At 47.5% G+C, this 16,560-nt stretch overlaps 5 protein-coding genes across 5 annotated transcripts; 3 read left to right on the top strand and 2 right to left on the bottom strand.

The window, feature by feature from the left end:
- Window positions 1–5,422: 5,422 nt before the first annotated feature.
- On the bottom strand, window positions 5,423–8,573 carry F4822DRAFT_285038 (glycoside hydrolase family 5 protein). The gene is made up of 2 exons (XM_051454929.1): window positions 7,499–8,573; window positions 5,423–7,449 (listed from the first exon to the last, which is right to left on the bottom strand). Exons 1-2 carry the CDS (start codon window positions 8,208–8,210, stop codon window positions 5,876–5,878), a joined length of 2,286 nt encoding a protein of 761 aa, XP_051313282.1. The 5' UTR covers window positions 8,211–8,573; the 3' UTR covers window positions 5,423–5,875.
- On the top strand, window positions 8,507–10,193 carry F4822DRAFT_284831 (thiamine diphosphate-binding protein). Its single transcript, XM_051454928.1, has 2 exons — window positions 8,507–9,985; window positions 10,042–10,193. Exons 1-2 carry the CDS (start codon window positions 8,800–8,802, stop codon window positions 10,077–10,079), a joined length of 1,224 nt encoding a protein of 407 aa, XP_051313281.1. The 5' UTR covers window positions 8,507–8,799; the 3' UTR covers window positions 10,080–10,193.
- Window positions 10,194–10,526: 333 nt separating this feature from the next.
- On the top strand, window positions 10,527–11,830 carry F4822DRAFT_406761 (subunits of heterodimeric actin filament capping protein Capz). Its single transcript, XM_051458425.1, has 5 exons — window positions 10,527–10,704; window positions 10,768–10,786; window positions 10,848–11,103; window positions 11,161–11,298; window positions 11,355–11,830. The coding sequence occupies exons 1-5, from the start codon at window positions 10,648–10,650 to the stop codon at window positions 11,701–11,703; spliced, it is 819 nt and encodes a 272-aa protein (XP_051313280.1). The 5' UTR covers window positions 10,527–10,647; the 3' UTR covers window positions 11,704–11,830.
- A 73-nt stretch (window positions 11,831–11,903) lies between these two features.
- F4822DRAFT_430253 (uncharacterized protein) lies at window positions 11,904–12,925 on the bottom strand (the record flags this gene model as incomplete). Its single annotated transcript, XM_051461256.1, has 4 exons — window positions 11,904–12,516; window positions 12,592–12,726; window positions 12,790–12,805; window positions 12,877–12,925. 4 exons carry the CDS (start codon window positions 12,923–12,925, stop codon window positions 11,904–11,906), a joined length of 813 nt encoding a protein of 270 aa, XP_051313279.1.
- Window positions 12,926–13,320: 395 nt separating this feature from the next.
- F4822DRAFT_284798 (heterokaryon incompatibility protein-domain-containing protein) lies at window positions 13,321–15,660 on the top strand. The gene is made up of 3 exons (XM_051454927.1): window positions 13,321–13,361; window positions 13,419–14,038; window positions 14,105–15,660. Exons 2-3 carry the CDS (start codon window positions 13,526–13,528, stop codon window positions 15,569–15,571), a joined length of 1,980 nt encoding a protein of 659 aa, XP_051313278.1. The 5' UTR covers window positions 13,321–13,361; window positions 13,419–13,525; the 3' UTR covers window positions 15,572–15,660.
- Window positions 15,661–16,560: the final 900 nt, after the last annotated feature.

The raw sequence follows: 16,560 nt of genomic DNA, 5'->3' as shown, positions 1-16,560 counted from the left end.
AACCACGATGGAAACTTGGATTACTAACTAAAAAAACGTGAGAACCTTGCACGACAGAAGAGATTCTATGTACCTTCCAATGTTTTCTTACCCACCACCCGCCATCAAACCTTCATCGCCCTAAACAAATCCCACCATCTAATTAATATAAGCCCTGACAAGGTCCCTGCCGTTGATGCATCGTTCCCCAGACGAGCCATAGTAGCTTGGTCGATCATATCATATCATATCTTGTTGCTTTGCTTCCAACCCTACCGGCCTTATGTACGTATAATATACGTATGTAATAAGTGAGGTATAAATCCGATCTTAAGTGGTAATTACCTACGAATTGCAAAGTAGACCTACAATTGGTGAAGCTGTAAATGCCTCTGTACATTACATATGTATGTAGGTATGTACGAATACCATACGTATCGCAGTGGGTTCTACATGTACTTCCCAAGGAAGCTTCCCCTTTATTTTAGGTATCCCCAATACACCCAATACATTACATTTTGTACACCAATAATACTAAATTGTACTGACATCCTGGATAGTGACAAATTAGAGTTGGAGGTTACATAGAAGTATATGTTGTATATAGGGCAGGTACAATGTATGTAACTTTACCTAGGTACATGCCACAAAACTTCCAGCCGGATAGATAACAATTTCTTTTTTTTTTCTTCTGTCTCCGTTCTTTCTACTTCATCGCGGACGAAACTCCGTACTTTCATTTCTTCCAATTTCAGCAGGTGATCACGCCGGTCATCTCATTCATACCTTCATACAGACACGTATACATTTCTATTTTTCAACAATTTAGACGGGGCCACACGGGGCCACAACGGATGGACCATCGATACATGAGTATATCCAATAACAGCAACAACAATAACGCTCCAAATTAGTTCCCCCGTCAACACGAACGTCGCTCTCAACATACCTACATACCTGCATACGCTCCATTCTGTATGGTTGAATAGACCACCATAAGCGACACATGTCTCGTCGAATCATGGTCTACGTATCCGTACTGCCGAGCCTGACTGGGAAGGAAGACGCCAAATGCAATGCCGAGGGATTGCCCCCCCCCTTCATGTCCATCGTGGGTCAAGCCGCATGTGTATGCGCTCAAAATTGAATGGACCCAATCAACGCAGGACTGACCTGTCGAAGCTTTCTACTGACGCGTCACTTTGTAGCAAATTCAATGGATGAATTGTTGCATACAGCTATTCCTTCATACTTTACGGTCTCTCCATTCTCCATGGTTGCTTCGTCGGTCGCTCGCCAAATCACAATTAAATAGGCAGGTCACCATATTGATCTAGAATCCGTTCCAGACGTTTACCTGCCTTACCGCTGTGTTGTCCGTACCCTCCTATCGCCAACCTTCCCGAATTCTCCGGGGGTGCCTTGAGGATCTTCACTGCAAGAGACCTTCATCTTCTCATCTTTAGCATATCACGGCCTAGGGGTAACCAGTAGCGATCGCTGTTAGTGCGACTAAGGGAGACAACATCCGACCCCTCAGATCGCTCTCTCGCGATCGTCCTAACAGGCGCATGTGCATAATTACCTGGGTATGTATACGATGTATACGATTATTTTAACCATCATTGCCTCGATGGTATTACCTCTAATGCATGCTAAAGTGGGTTATCCGCATATACAGCTTCAATATAGTCTTGTCCATCTCAGATCGCTTACCCAACTCTATGTAGCCCACGGCGCCAACCGTCCGCTGCCGCAATGTCGTGCATTGCATGAAATAGTGCGCACCACTACTCCTACGGAATGCAACCTCGCCCAAGGCTGGCTATTCCCCTGTATACCCGTCGTGGATAGTAGACGCGGTTCCCTTAAGCTTTGATAGGTATATTCGCTTCTTCTTTTAACGCCGGCACTACTCCGTCAGAAATATCATAGGGCGTGTCAGCCCTGCCCTTGGTCAAATGAACTTAGGCGACACAGCATGTCAATCCTTTGGAGTATCATGCAATAGTATGGGCCACTTATATCCAACTCCAAAACACGGCACTTCAGTGGCCCAGGGGGGTTCCCCGTCTATTAGCAGCCGATCTTTCATAATATAAGTCACGTGCCTTGACTGCATACGACCCTCGCGCGTCCAATTTCAATATACTCTGTGCCACGTGAACCGGGGGGAGGGGGAGCGGGAAGTCGAAGCAAAGATTCAAGTGGTTAATAAATCTCTCAGCCAACTGTTGGCAGGTGACTGGCTGCTGAGGTTCATGCTCAGGCGAATGGAACACAACAATTGAACAAGGTCCTAGAGGGGCCAGCTGAACGGGTACAAGCTTCGTGATACCCTAGGAAGCGCTCCTCCGAATGCAGCCTGGCTCCAGGCAGCATCGGCGGTCTTGGATAGTGCCGACTATGGAAGACAGATACATATTGTACGCTCGTACCGCAATTCCTCAGGTTGGTGCCTAGGTATTACACATGATGTCACGGTTCGAAGCATGCCACATACGAGGATTGCGTTACCTACGGTAAAATAACCTCAAGTTCACTCTAATCGGTTGTACAGAGCCCTAGCTTAAAATTTCACCTCGGATACGCAAGATCACAATGGCTTGCAGAATTCTGACAAAGCAATTACAAACAACTTTCGAAAGTTTCTAACGAAGGGTACTTTTGTTCGTCATACTAGCAAATCCTTTCGGTTCTGATGAAAATCGCTAGCGTCGGTATTCAGCATTCTTGAGTGACGTTGGGCTGCGAGGCTTACGTTCTATCCTTGGCAGCCCATAGGTCACCGCGTCAAAACCTGCCCCTGGATTAGACAGGACACTACTCCAGCCCTTCACTCTGTCTGGAAAGAACCAATAAGAAGAATTTCCTCGCTGTAAACAGGGAACCCCCGAAAATAGGAAGGCCCCTAGTCTAGCCATCGTGGGAAAAAATCGGACTTCCGAAATACCAATGTACCTACCTAGGTAGGTATCACTCTTTTGTTGTTTCGGTCGATTCTCATTCAAATTCATGTAGCTCTTCCAAGCCGACGCTACGTATGCGATCGATCACGGCCATTGCCACAGGTGGGATTCTCATGCTCTAGTTGGGCGATCAGTGGGCTAGGAAGCCGGCGATCTACACATCATTTAATTGTGTGACACAAGCTTGAACCAAGTAGCCAGCCCATCGATCCAGTAATATTTTTAGCGTGGGAGTATAGTCATCAGCCCTCAGTGCATGTCGGTTGTGAGCATTTATCAAAACTTGATACGAGGTTACAGGGTCCTTAGGGCTATCAGAGGTTAATCAATACGTGCATCGCCAAGTGGGCAAAAACACGGGTCGATTCCACAAACCGCCAGTCATATTTGGGTGCCTAGGCCCGACGAAGTGGGAAGGATGGTTGGAATGAAGGTCCTGTGGCTGGCACGTTCGGACAGAGGCATACGTTGTATGGTGGCGCCGCACATCGCAGGCCAGAGCAACCAATCACTGAGTACGCTGCTGGCCCTGACATCATCTGAGAATTATGTGGCGCTCGATAGCACCAAGGTCTAGAGCTCTAAGAGATAGGAAACAGTGTCGAACAGTCCATGGGAGCTAAGCTGTTCAGAAGGCTAGGTGCCACTTCCGACCGTCACAAACATAGCCCAACAATCTTTGCGGCATCTATCGACGTGTTTCTTGGCACGAGTACCAGGATTAAGCCGTGAAATTGACCTTACGGCCGCACCTGTACTGTCTACACTAGTGCAGGTCCTATTTTGTGTTGCGGTTAGGTACACACACCACCTTTTTTCAACTACCGGAGCCCCTAGTCTTAATGGCGCTCTTGGAATAAAACTGGACATAATCTTGTCAACATAGGCATTATACATCCAAAATAGAGACGCGCTAACGCAGCTCCAAGCATGAGCTGTATTTTGTGTTGCGTTCGCAGCCCGGTCCCTGATCCCTCGTCAAGTTTTATTAAGACTTTTCCATCTCGGGAGCCAACTACATACGATCCGCTAATTTCATCATGTTTATTCAAGCAAGGCAGTAAATTGCGAACCCGTGAGTACCCGCAGAATTGGTCTAGAACCAGACAATTAGACCACACATACAGGACATGATCGGGTTTTCAACAGTATTTGCTGCCTCTCCGATAGAAATCATAGTAACAGTGGAATTACTATGAATATACTTTGAGCCTGGACTCAAACCGGGGTCAAAATCATCGTGTCGATCGGACCCTGTTTGGATTCAGGTGCATCTCATCATTTGGACGAATGGGTACAATACAGGTGATGGATCACCGTGGTGGCCGGCCACGGTGAATGACCATGATGGTGGAATGACAGCATGAATACGACACGATTCCCAGCCACCAACTCTATAGTCCAATTGGACTCGTCTCGCTATTTCTTCCCTCCTCGAATGATAGGTGAGTGACCGGTTTGGGCCACGCGGTGCCCTGGTTTCGGGGCTTCAGCCTCAACAATATCCGGACATCGTTCAGCTCTCCATTCCCGCACGTTATGTCCATTTCTGTCTTTCTATACCTAGGTATGTGCCAATTTTCCGACCGATCGATGTCTCAAACACCGATATCAGACGCCGGCATTGGGCAAGCCTTGTCTCCCCCCCTAATCTCTTCGGGGCTTGGCCCGCTTGATCTAGATTTCTCGACCGGTGAATCTGTCAGATAAGTATGATCAGCCGCGATACAACCCTGTGGCTTATGACGAGAAATACGAAACCACCACAAGTTCGGCACAAGAATCTTTAACGTTCCATCAGCCTCCTGGCATTCTGACCTACAGCCCCCACTCCTTCGTTCTGGCGTATGATGGATTGCTTCCTAGAGGCCGGACAAGAGCTACCCGTAGCCACGATGAGACCTCACCAATGCGAGATAATTCAGTTAATATGCGAACATCTAACCGCAGAGCCTCATAGTCCTATGTAACATGCCTTTTTGTCTGCCAAGCGTACGCGGCAAGAGACGCCTCGAACGATAAGCCAGAAACGACTTCAGCGCCAATAAAAAAGTGATCGTCAACTCTGCAGAAAATGGCGTTCAAGCGTACTTGCGTTGCATATGTATCATTAAAACTCTGCATTCGTCAACCATATTTCTGTCTCGCTTTCTCTGTGCGTCTCTCATGGTGTAGGTAGGTATACATAAAACAATTCCCAAAAACACATTCGCATGTATCGTGACCCACCCTTTCTGCTTCCGGCATCCTCATCGGTATATAGATAATGTATATCAAAACAATAAATAATCAAAACCTGCCGCCCATATATGCAAAATGCTTCCAAGACTACAACCAATCTTGTGAGTGTGTATGGACACGCGTAAGATAGCCACCACTACCTTCTTTCGGCCGGGACGTTTTCTCCGGCCTCTTTTGAGGCCGACCGGAAAGATAATTAAATATTCGTCGAATTTGCGCGGTAGCCGCGATAAAACCAACCAACCTACTTACCAACCCACCCGTTTTTTTCTTTTCTTCTAGGTATATCCGTAAAATCCGATGCGGAATGCGGACACGGGCGAAATCTCCTTCGGGGGACCGAGCGTATGCATTACACCTCTTCAGCTTAAATGAAGCCCTCTTGCAGCTTTCGACTTTCAATTAGGGGATACGAAACGAGACGGGACGGGACGAATACAATCTTAAGATAACCAACCCCATGCATGTCCAGGCACACCACACACATACAGCTTGGGAGAGAGATTGAAATAAAGTATGTAGGTAGGTTATGTTTTGTCTGGACAATGCATGTAGAAAGGGAGGGTAGGATCCCGCAGTTTAAATAACACCCACCATTCGCATTAGAAGTCCAATCATACCGCGGAGAAGCAAAGGAGAAAGGCCAATTGGATATTGTCGAGGTTGAGTTTCGGACCAAATGGAAATTAATACGTTTCGCTCAAGTCAGAAAAATCAGGTACGTCGGCGTCGCAATTGAAGTCTTTATCGTACGCCTTTTCGGGGAGGATACCAGCTGCGAGACCCTTCTTGTAGCTCCATTGGGGCGCGGCTTCGGTGTCCCAGGTCCAATACCACCAACCCCAGCCTTTCTCGAAAGAGACCATTTGGGCCTCGGCGAACATCTTGAGGAACTTTTTATAAGTGTCGCTGTATGTACTCGGGTCCGCGTTGGCTCCGTCGCACGTACATGAACTGTCCTGCTTGGGACACTTCGGTGTGAGAGCTTGTGTGGATGAGTTCCCCGAGTCGTACGTCCCGATCCACCGGTTGCCCCAGCCGACGTTGGTCAGGTATTGTGCACAATCCGTGTCCGCTTGTGACCACTCGGCGAACATGGTCGGTCCGAAGCCTGTTGAGGTGTCCATACTCTCTTCTGTCTGCTGCGTCCAGCCGGAGCAAGCGTATTGAACTTTCTTCTGATGCGTGTATACGATCTGGTCGTTGTTAAAGATGACATATTGGTGCACATCTAATACTAGCCCATCCATGCCCGTCAGTTTGCCTTGCCAATTGGCTAATCCCATGAAGCCATCCCCGAACACCACGTTAGCATTGACCCCGTTCTTCCGCACTAAATCGTATGCTTGTTGTGTCCAAGATAGGACGGCCTGGGTGGATAAGTCTACCATGCGTGGCTCGTTGGCTAGTCCATAGAAGGTGATAATGTTCTTGTAACGGTCTTGGGCGAAGAACTTGGTTAAACGGTCATGCACATCCAGGGATCGTTGCGAGTTTAGATCACCGTCGGTACCGTTGAGCCAATTGACAACACCCTGTCTTCCACTATGATTCCATCCATTCTGACTTCCGGGAAGGGCGTGAAGGTCCAGGTTTACTCGTAGCCCGTATTTTCGTGCCCACTCAATGGCACGAAGAAGATAGCGCCATGATGTTCGGAAGACATAGGGGTCGTCATCATATGTCTGGACAGCCCAGTAACTATAAGGGATGCGGACATGGTCGAGTCCTGCCGCTTGTATCTCCTGGAAGGTTTGCTCTGTGACAAATGTCGCATAATGTTTTTCTAGTGTTGAAGCAGCCGTCTTAGGGCCCAAATGCTTACATAGAGTCCACTCATCGATGATCTGCAACTTGCTATCGTAGTTGAATAGCGAAGGTGTGATAAAGGGTTCTAGCGATAGCCATCCACCAAGGTTGACACCACGTGCTGGCGTTTTGGCGTAGTCGCCCCAAGATTTCTCGATCGCTGGGACCTTGTCGTTGGCAGCCTTGGAGTCATCCCAATCCATGTTAAGTCCCATAATTGGAAGATCGCCAACAGTTTCGTTCGTATATGTCACATTGAAGTCGGTTGTGTCGTACCATGTGAAGGGGTCTAAATAGGTTCCCCGTGCGGCAGGAGGTACGTCATTCTCCGAAACACCGCTAAGATTAGATTTGTCCGGCCCGGAGTTGTTCGCTTGGTTCTTCTTGCTCACGGAGACCGCGACGGCAATGATGATGATAAGCAAGACAAGTGAAATGCCCCCTATGATCCCTAATTCTGATGTCAATACCGTGTCCACCATACGATAGTCCAGACCTACATTTCTTCTTCGTTCTCCATATTTCTTTTAACTTCGCAAACTTATCCTCGGTTTCTGTTCCTGCCTTCTCTTTCGCGATGCTATCGTAGCTATCATAACTGCTATGCTTACTGGCAGCGCCGGCTCGCATCTTCGACGTCGCCCTTCCTTCCTCAACAATGGCACCGCTAACCACTCGTCGATCTTTCTTGCGATGTCTCCGTTCTCGTTCCCTAGGTACGTCTTCTTCGTCCTCGGTCGCCGCCGCATTGCGATGTCGCCGTCGTCGGCGGCGCTCTTCCCTGTCCCGAGATTCGTATCCTCTCTCATCTTCTGTGTATTCCTCTTTCCGCCGCCGTCGTTCTCGTCTAGGATAATCGGACTCTCCTTCCGACTGGCGATAGTCGTCTCTCGTCCGACGTGGCGTCCTCGGCGACTCGTACTCGACATCGACAGCTGTGTATTCTTCTCGCCGACGTCTTTCTCGCATTGGCCTCCGCTCTCGTTCTCGTTCCCTCGGCGGTTCTTCCGTATGATCCCGAGTATTATAATCGTTGAGTTGAGCCAATGCATTCATTGACAACCTTTGACCTCCACCTCGCGATGCGCCCCTCGAGGCCGAGCTATCCCCTCTCGAGCCATGTTCCCGGGAGCCCTTCTTTCTATGACGTTTATGGCGTGCTTCCGAATCTCTACGTCGATATCCGTCTGATTCTACGTCGTCGTGCGCCATAGATATAAGGTAAATGTCAAAGGTAGTAATACATTCAAGAATAGATAGGAAGTATATATAAAATGTCGAAAGTGTCGCAAATGTGTTTGTAGACTGGTATGCAAAAAGCTATTTGTGGAAAGAATCTGCAGCAATCAATCGATTACGGAAGATAGAAGGATGAATTGTCCGGACGAGACTTCCTTGAACTTACAGAAGCCAAGAGGTGGCATTAAACGCATTAAACGGTGAGTATTTGTGTTGACCGGGCAACAATCGTAATAAATTCAATTTCCAAGTCAATATCCCTGTCGATCCTCTCCACACCCGGCGGCGTGGTCCACGACGGTACGTACCGGGGTACACACTTGTATTAGCGGTCTTGGCGGGTTTAGTGCCGTGTGGGGTTGGCCTTTCTCGCCTTTTCCAATGCCAATTCAAACTCTCTTGAGCCGAATGCCGCAGATAAGCGATGCCGAGTCTTATGGATTATGACGCTTTAGCTTAGCTGACTGCTTTGCTTCCTCGTTCTTTAATCCTTTTTTTGCAGAACGTTGTTAGTCGATAGCGAAGCATGAATTGGCAGAGGTAACGAACGAGTGCAATTAAAATGACGAGCCATTCTGTTGTACTCAGACCACTTGGTACAGTGTCTAAAACCGTTAGTGCTCTGCGAAAGTGCAAACGTCCGGTAGTTTGTACATTACGGAGTCGAAACTACTCGACACATCCGCCGAACGCGAGACTCAACCTACCCACCGACTATTCAACAACATCACTATTAGCACATAGCTCGCAGACTGCCCTAAGCAATCCAGAGTTGTCGCCCGAAGCTAAGAATGGCACAGCGAAACGTATGAACTTCTTCCAGGCCATTAACGATGCTCTATCAATTGCGCTTGCGGAAGACGAGACCGTTCTGGTATTTGGTGAGGATGTTGCCTTCGGAGGAGTGTTTCGCTGTACCATGAAGTTGGCGGAGAATTTCGGCGGCGCTCGCGTCTTCAACACACCCCTCACAGAACAAGGTATTATGGGATTCGGCATTGGGTTGGCAGCCGAGGGTATGCGACCGGTAGCCGAAATCCAATTTGCGGATTACGTCTATCCGGCATTCGATCAATTAGTAAATGAAGCTGCGAAATATCGGTATCGTGAAGGATTGACTGGGAGACACGCAGGCGGGCTGACAGTAAGGATGCCGTGCGGAGGGGTAGGCCATGGAGCACTATACCATTCGCAGTCGCCCGAGAGTCTTTTCACCCACATTCCTGGTCTAAGAGTGATAATGCCAAGGTCGCCTTTACAAGCCAAGGGCCTCTTGCTGTCCGCGATAAGGAGTAATGATCCGTGCGTTTTCATGGAGCCGAAGATCCTATATCGAGCCGCAGTTGAACAAGTGCCAACAAGTCCGTACACTTTACCGCTTTCCAGGGCCGAAGTACTCAAGGAGGGCGAAGATTTGACTATTATCTCGTACGGACAACCGCTCTACACTTGTAACGCGGCGCTTCAAAAGGCAGAGGAAGATTTGGGAATCTCAATAGAACTTATTGATTTGCGGACGATATATCCGTGGGATAAGGAGTGCATCTTTAAGAGTGTGCGAAAGACGGGGAGATGCATGGTGGTCCACGAGTCAATGGTAAATGCTGGAGTAGGTGCTGAAGTGGCTGCAGCAATCCAGGAGGATCCGGATACATTCATACGATTGGAAGCTCCGGTGTCGCGAGTGGCTGGATGGAGTATCTTCACTCCGTTGATGTTTGAGAAGTTCAATATCCCCGATGTAGCCAGTAAGTACCGCACGGTTTCCAACTGTGTAATGGTTATAATGCTAACGATAACATAGGGGTATACGATGGAATTAAGAAGCTGTTAGAATATTGAAAAGACCAATGCGGCAGGTCCAGATCATAGGACGATCTCTAAAGAATAGCACATAGCTGGTAACAGCTATGCACCCTGTATATACCATAGCGTCGAGACCACAGCATAGAACTCTCTATACGTATTTGAAATCAGGTAGCCTCATACGTATATAAGAGAGATTAGGGGGTATACCAAAGTGGGCTTTTAGAGAAAGAGCTTATAAATATATTATAAGACAACGACAATATGCCCATCGTATGTAAATATGTTAAGAAAGGTGATTGTTGCAAAAAGTTAAGTTTGATGGATGAAAATGTTAAGTGGAGATATTCTTGGTGGTACAAACCCAAAGCTATTTTAGGTACCTAGGTATCTATCGTCATATTGTTGGTGTTTCTTATCGATAAGGAACACCTAGAGATTCTAACCAAGCTCCGCCTACTTGCCCCGCGCTCCCCTGTTTCAACGCTGAAGGCCTAATAAGTCACCAAGAGCTGGGACAACAGTACGACTTCAGACGAAGACGCTACGATAATCAACCCGATCGGTTTCGCTTATACCCTACCGAATATCACGTCGATCCAAGATGTCGTCTGCGTTAGATACTATCGGATCTTTCGTAGAAGGCGCACCGCCTGGCGAGGTATATACAATACCCACTCATAGAAAGCTAGGACTTGCGAACTGACTTATAGACATATCATAGTTAGCCGACGTAATAAATGGTACCTTGGACTTATCTACTTGGAATATCGAACCGATTCTAATATCCTATTACGATTATAGATATCAAAACCTTAACAAACGAGTCCGACATCGTCTCCAAGCTGGGTCCTGCATTCGAGAAGTACAATGAGGAACAGTTCGTCACAGCGAAGCTCCCCGGCAGCAGCCAGCAAGTCATCATCAGCTCGCATAGCTCCTTAGGCGGTGGGCGATACTTCGACGTTGAGAGTTCCTCTAGCTTTGCGTTCGATCACGCTACTCAAAAGGCGAGCGGAGTGCAAAGCTATGCGTTGGAGGGTGCCCAGGCAGACTTGGTGTACATACGACCTTTCGAGTAACGCGTACGAAGAGATGGCTGATTAATTATGCGCAGGAAGTCTACGTTAAAGAGCCTATCTACATACGTTAAAGAACATTTTCCCAACGCTTCCTACGGCGCATACCCTATCGAGGACGACTCTAAAGTGGCAGTTATAATCGTGGCCAACAAGTACAGCCCGAATAACTTCTGGTAGGATTTTATTAATCTGGCCAATACACCGTGAGGAAATATTAACACGAATCCAGGAACGGACGATGGCGATCCCTCTACATTTTCGACCCCTCATCGAGCAGCCTCGAAGGTAGCATCAAGGTTGACGTACACTACTATGAAGATGGAAACGTGCGATTATTAACCAACAAGCCCGTCGCGGGATCAGTCTCCTCCGGCACAGGCGCAGGAATCGCGAAGGAAATCGCCGCGGCCGAGAAGAAGTACCAAGAGGAACTAAACCGAGGGTTCACAAATCTAAGCGAGGGCGCATTCAAGGGGCTACGAAGACAACTCCCAGTTACACGGCAGAAGATCGAATGGGATAAGGTAGCCAGCTACAGAGTGGGTCAGGACATCGGTGGTGGCGCCTCCAGGAGATAGTGCTAAATGGTCGCGTTCAAAATCGTTTCGTCTAGATGTTTGGTCAGCCTTCGTGTTTTAGCCTAGCAGAGATGAGTAAAACGGGGAGTTTATTCTCAGAACTATTACAGACACATTTAAACTGAGTTGTTCATCACAACGACTTATAAGTGCGAATTTCATGTGAAGTATACATAATTCATCTTACATTCCACGAACAATCATAACCTAATAGCACCCTCCTCGTAGGCAATAGAATCATCCGTGGGCACCCGTCCCGGACGAACAAACGTCATGATCTCAACCCCAGGCCCTCCCAACGTGCGACTAAACACATATTCCTGATTAGTAAACCACGCGATACAATAGCATATCAACGCCACCACGGAAAAAATATCCGCAGGTTCTAAGTACCATCTCGAGCTAAGCCCCCACGACCTCATAGGCTCGGTAATCAGGAACCACCTAACGCCTTTCGGCGGGCCAAACGGCAATCCGTGTGCGCCGAAGACATAGGCAACTGTGTACGCCATGTAAAACACGGTTCTTTCACGCATGGAGTACAGATTAGGAGATTCGAAGTCTATGCGGTTTCCCTCGGACGAGACAAACGGCCGCATAAGCCCGAGGAATATGAGCGGTGTCTTGATCAGACCGGTTATGATGAGGACCCATGTGGCGCTGCCGTGGGGATACATACGAGCGACATCCGCGCTGAGGAGCATGGTATCGGCGATGGAGCGGAAGAAATAGTAGAATACGGCGATGATGTAAGGCGGTTTCCAGCGGAAGATGAGGGGTAGTTCGATGGTTAGGATGAGGATAGGGAACATGCTGGGTACAAGGTGAGATGTGAGTTTCTAGTAGACGAAAAGGAAGGGTGGGGGATGCTTGGGGTTGTAAACATACATCATATCCAAACTCATAACTAATGGCGCGAACTTCATAGGAAATTCATTATGACTAGGTCTTGTAGAAAATCCGATGATGATGAGCCAGAAGAGTCTTAATAGTATGCATGAGATAACTGATAAAATTCCGGCCCTAATGAAGGAGTCAGTCTCCCGAATAAAAACCCCGGACAGCCAGGTAGATGAATGGTATTACCATTGTGCATAAACAGCTATAACAATTTTTAGTACCTAAACATTCTAACCGATGAAATTCTCTTATAATGCTTAGCTAAAGACTTACTTGCGTTGAATAGTTTGGCATCTTTCCAGATATTGGTGAATAAATTCATGTTTGCGAAATCACCCCGTTTGGGGGTTCTAGATAACCGTATAAGGTCAGCAGGCGAGATAACAATTCAATACAGCTATAATCTAGCCCATCCAGATGTTCCCATGTGAATGCCTCGATTCTCTTATCCTTTCGCGATACTTTTAGTAGGTGAACAGTCAAAAGTCGGTTCGAGCATGCATTCGACTACCATATACGTAATGTCGCAACTCGAAGCTGAAAGCGCTGCGCCTTAAATGAAACCTCGCGAATAATAGCAGACATAGCACTTTAACGATACAGGGTCTAGCGTATCGGATTCGTTTCCAATTTCAGCATAGGGTGTGATCGCGGCTGGGGTTATAAGTGAGCTATATGTAAGCACCCCTGAAGTACCCTCTCTTTCATAGGTGAGATCGCGGTGACATAGCCCACTGGAAGCTCCAATCATACCTACAGTAGGTGGCTAGCCTCACAAGTTAGCATCAAGATAACCATCTAACTATGGAACATAGGGCTATTTGTACTTGAATAATGATTATTCTGTTAAGCTGCGTGATAGCAGCCATCCACATCTGAGCGCGGACCATCACGAACCCCCTCAGTGCAGGGGTCTCAAAAGATGTCTAACCAAGTTTATGGGCCGTTGGGGCCGAAGTCGATACGTCTTTTATCAATCGTACCGGGCTTCGCATCCGAGACGATAAACTGCAGTTTAACTGTTGTCGATGATAGGGATCAAGCACCGGAGTACGATGCCATTTCCTATGTGTGGGGCAGTAATCTGTCCGACGAACCTATAACATGCAATGGCCAGAGGATGGTAGTCACCGAAAATTTAATCGAAGCGATGAGATATCTCCGCCCGCTTCCAAGCTGGGATTCAGTTATTACCTGGCCTGAGAACCATCCTCTCCATTCGAGTCACAATGTGTGGCGCGGGTTCGCTACGAACCGGCAAGAAGAACGGGAGCATTCGGCTTCTCAGCAGCAGAGGCCAATCTGGATTGATGCGCTATGTATCAACCAGTTGGATAAAGCTGAGAAGGAGAACCAGGTTAAGCTGATGGATAGAATATATGCCAACGCTACTACAGTAAAGATATGGTTGGGCGGAGCTCGATCATTCCAAATGGCACGTACTAGCTCATTATATGGACTCCCGTCATTTCTACAGCCGGCTAAGTTCCATATCGGACAGTATGGGAGGATGCCTGTGGTTCTTGCGTTCGTCGCGCAAGCGTTAAGGAATGTCCGGGCTGGCGAGGATTATCCTACGGCGGCAAGAGCCGCTACAGATGCGACCTACAGAAACAGTGTGCACGGGTTTCCAATTGCGACAGCTGAGGAATGGAAGGTTCTCTATGACTTTTTTGACAATCCATGGTTTGAACGAATCTGGGTCGTCCAAGAGGTTGTCCACGCCAAGCAAGCGATAGCTATCCTGGGTGACTGGCATGTCGAATTGGCGGCTTTAGGAGAAGCTGCTAGATGGTTTCAAGCACATGGCTTTGGTTTACCTTCTAACGTTAAATATACTGGAGATACGAAAGACCTTTTACCGGTTGCTAAGCTTGCGGCAATGTGGCAAATGCATTGCACGCCAGGGAAAAGAAGCCCTTTACTTCAAATGCTGCGAGATCTTCGAGGGCGAAAGTCGACGTTGAAGGTTGACAAGGTATACGCGGCGTACAGTCTGGCGGAAGAGACCGCGGAAACAGAAAAGCTCAACCCATTGATCGAGCCAACATACGACCATGAACTAGTTAACGAAGTCTATCAGAACATGGTACGTTTCCTTGTTATAAACCATGGAAATCTCGCGGCACTGTCTCATGCCGGTGGGATCCAAGGAGTGAAAACGCTGGATCAGCTTCCATCGTGGGTACCGGATTGGAGCCAGGGAAAAGAATCCGTTGAGTTGATCGATGGTAGCCAAGACGATACTCCTTATAACGCGGACGGCGGCGAGAATTTAGTAATAGGGGACTCGATAGACCCTAGATGCTTTTCCGTGAAGGGTATCAGGATTCCCACTAGGGTGATACGAGCTTATGGAGATAGACTTATAAGTTACGGATTTCGGCATACAACGTACAAGGAAGAACGCGATTTCGTCAAGTCGGCGTGGAGTCTTATCGCACATTTGGCCAACAAGGGAAATAGCATAAGAGGTGAACGGTTAGAAATGTACCAGCCAGAAAACATTCCACGCACCTTTGTCTCTACCCTTACCGCAGGTCTTACCAACATCAGAAAGCCAGTAGATGAGGATCCCGGATTCCTTGACGATGCGGCGAACTGGATGTCCAAGCAGTTTGGCGGTCGAATACCAGTTTCGGGAATCAGTAAAAAACCAAAATGGCAGACCGCTCTTTGGAACTCGTCAAATTCTGGTCGATTTCATGAAACCTTCACGCGAGTTTGTTTGCATAGGCGATTCTTTATAACGACAGAAAATTTGATGGGAATAGGGCCCGAGACGATGGAAAAAGACGATATTATAGTCATCTTATTCGGTGGTAAAGTCCCTTATGTAGTGCGTGAGCTGGGTGAGAACGAATATTCGTTCATTGGGGAATGTTACGTACCGGGATTGATGTTCGGAGAAGCAGTGAAGCAATGGAGGGAGAGTGGACGCAAGGCGAATTTCTTCAATCTTGTGTAAGAAATACCGAGACCCAGTTTGTCGGTATTGTGATATCCCCCGCTCTTCGTATTCGTTCAAGCGTGCTATTCGGAACACCATGGATTGGCGTTCCTAGCTCCGGTTGGAACTGCCGGCTCCCTGATGCCTACGGCCATGAATACGTTTTAAATGATCTCTAGGAATCGACCAGTAGTGCATGTTGAAGAAACCCTCCCTCCGAATCTCTCATGAGATTCGAGACAAACATCATACGATCGGATGTCGGAAGATCCGGGTCTTCGTTGAGGATATAGGTAGACGTCATTATATTCACAACTTACCGGTCTTAACTGGACAACTTGAGTGCGAATATACGCGCCTTCTCACTCGGTACCGACCCAAAGTGCTGCATAAGGCATGGTCTAGACCCCGCTGATTCGTTTCTTTAGGGGTGAGAGAGCAATTGGTTCGGATGCGATACAAACGGATACATGGTAAAGCCGTGCGGAGATGATGAACCAGCTAGGCAAGGCAGTCTTGGCTTAGTCTTATATTATATATGCATATAAGCAATGTCTAAGATATATAGGTGTTTGTATGTGATGAATATATGTGTTGAGATGAGTGAGATGTATAAATTTGAAATGAATGGATCTAATGTCGCGATCTTATTAAAATATTTGTGAAAATTGTTCGAAGGTTCGGACTTGCCTTACTTGGATCAGATAACGGAATAATGAAGTTGTGTAATACTACGGATCTTGTACGACAGACATGTACCGACCCAGCATCCGGACTGAATCAGTGTACAACCGACCAGCCGAGGGGTGCATAAAATAATTATGTACACATATGAGACACACATCTTCAAATGGTAGAGTACGTACCCTGAGATATACTATGGGTCCACTGAAACCAACCCAAGGGTCCGTTGATTTACTGAGGTATCCACGCTAAAAATCGAAGCTTAGTCCCCACACAGAGTGTTGATAAATGAATTAGGATGTAGCTGATTCGCTAGAATCCGT

Source organism: Hypoxylon trugodes (assembly GCF_022578975.1).
Source record: "Hypoxylon trugodes strain CBS 135444 unplaced genomic scaffold F4822scaffold_6, whole genome shotgun sequence".
NCBI classification, from domain to species: Eukaryota; Fungi; Ascomycota; class Sordariomycetes; order Xylariales; family Hypoxylaceae; genus Hypoxylon; species Hypoxylon trugodes.
This window is presented reverse-complemented; position numbering and strand designations above follow the sequence as displayed.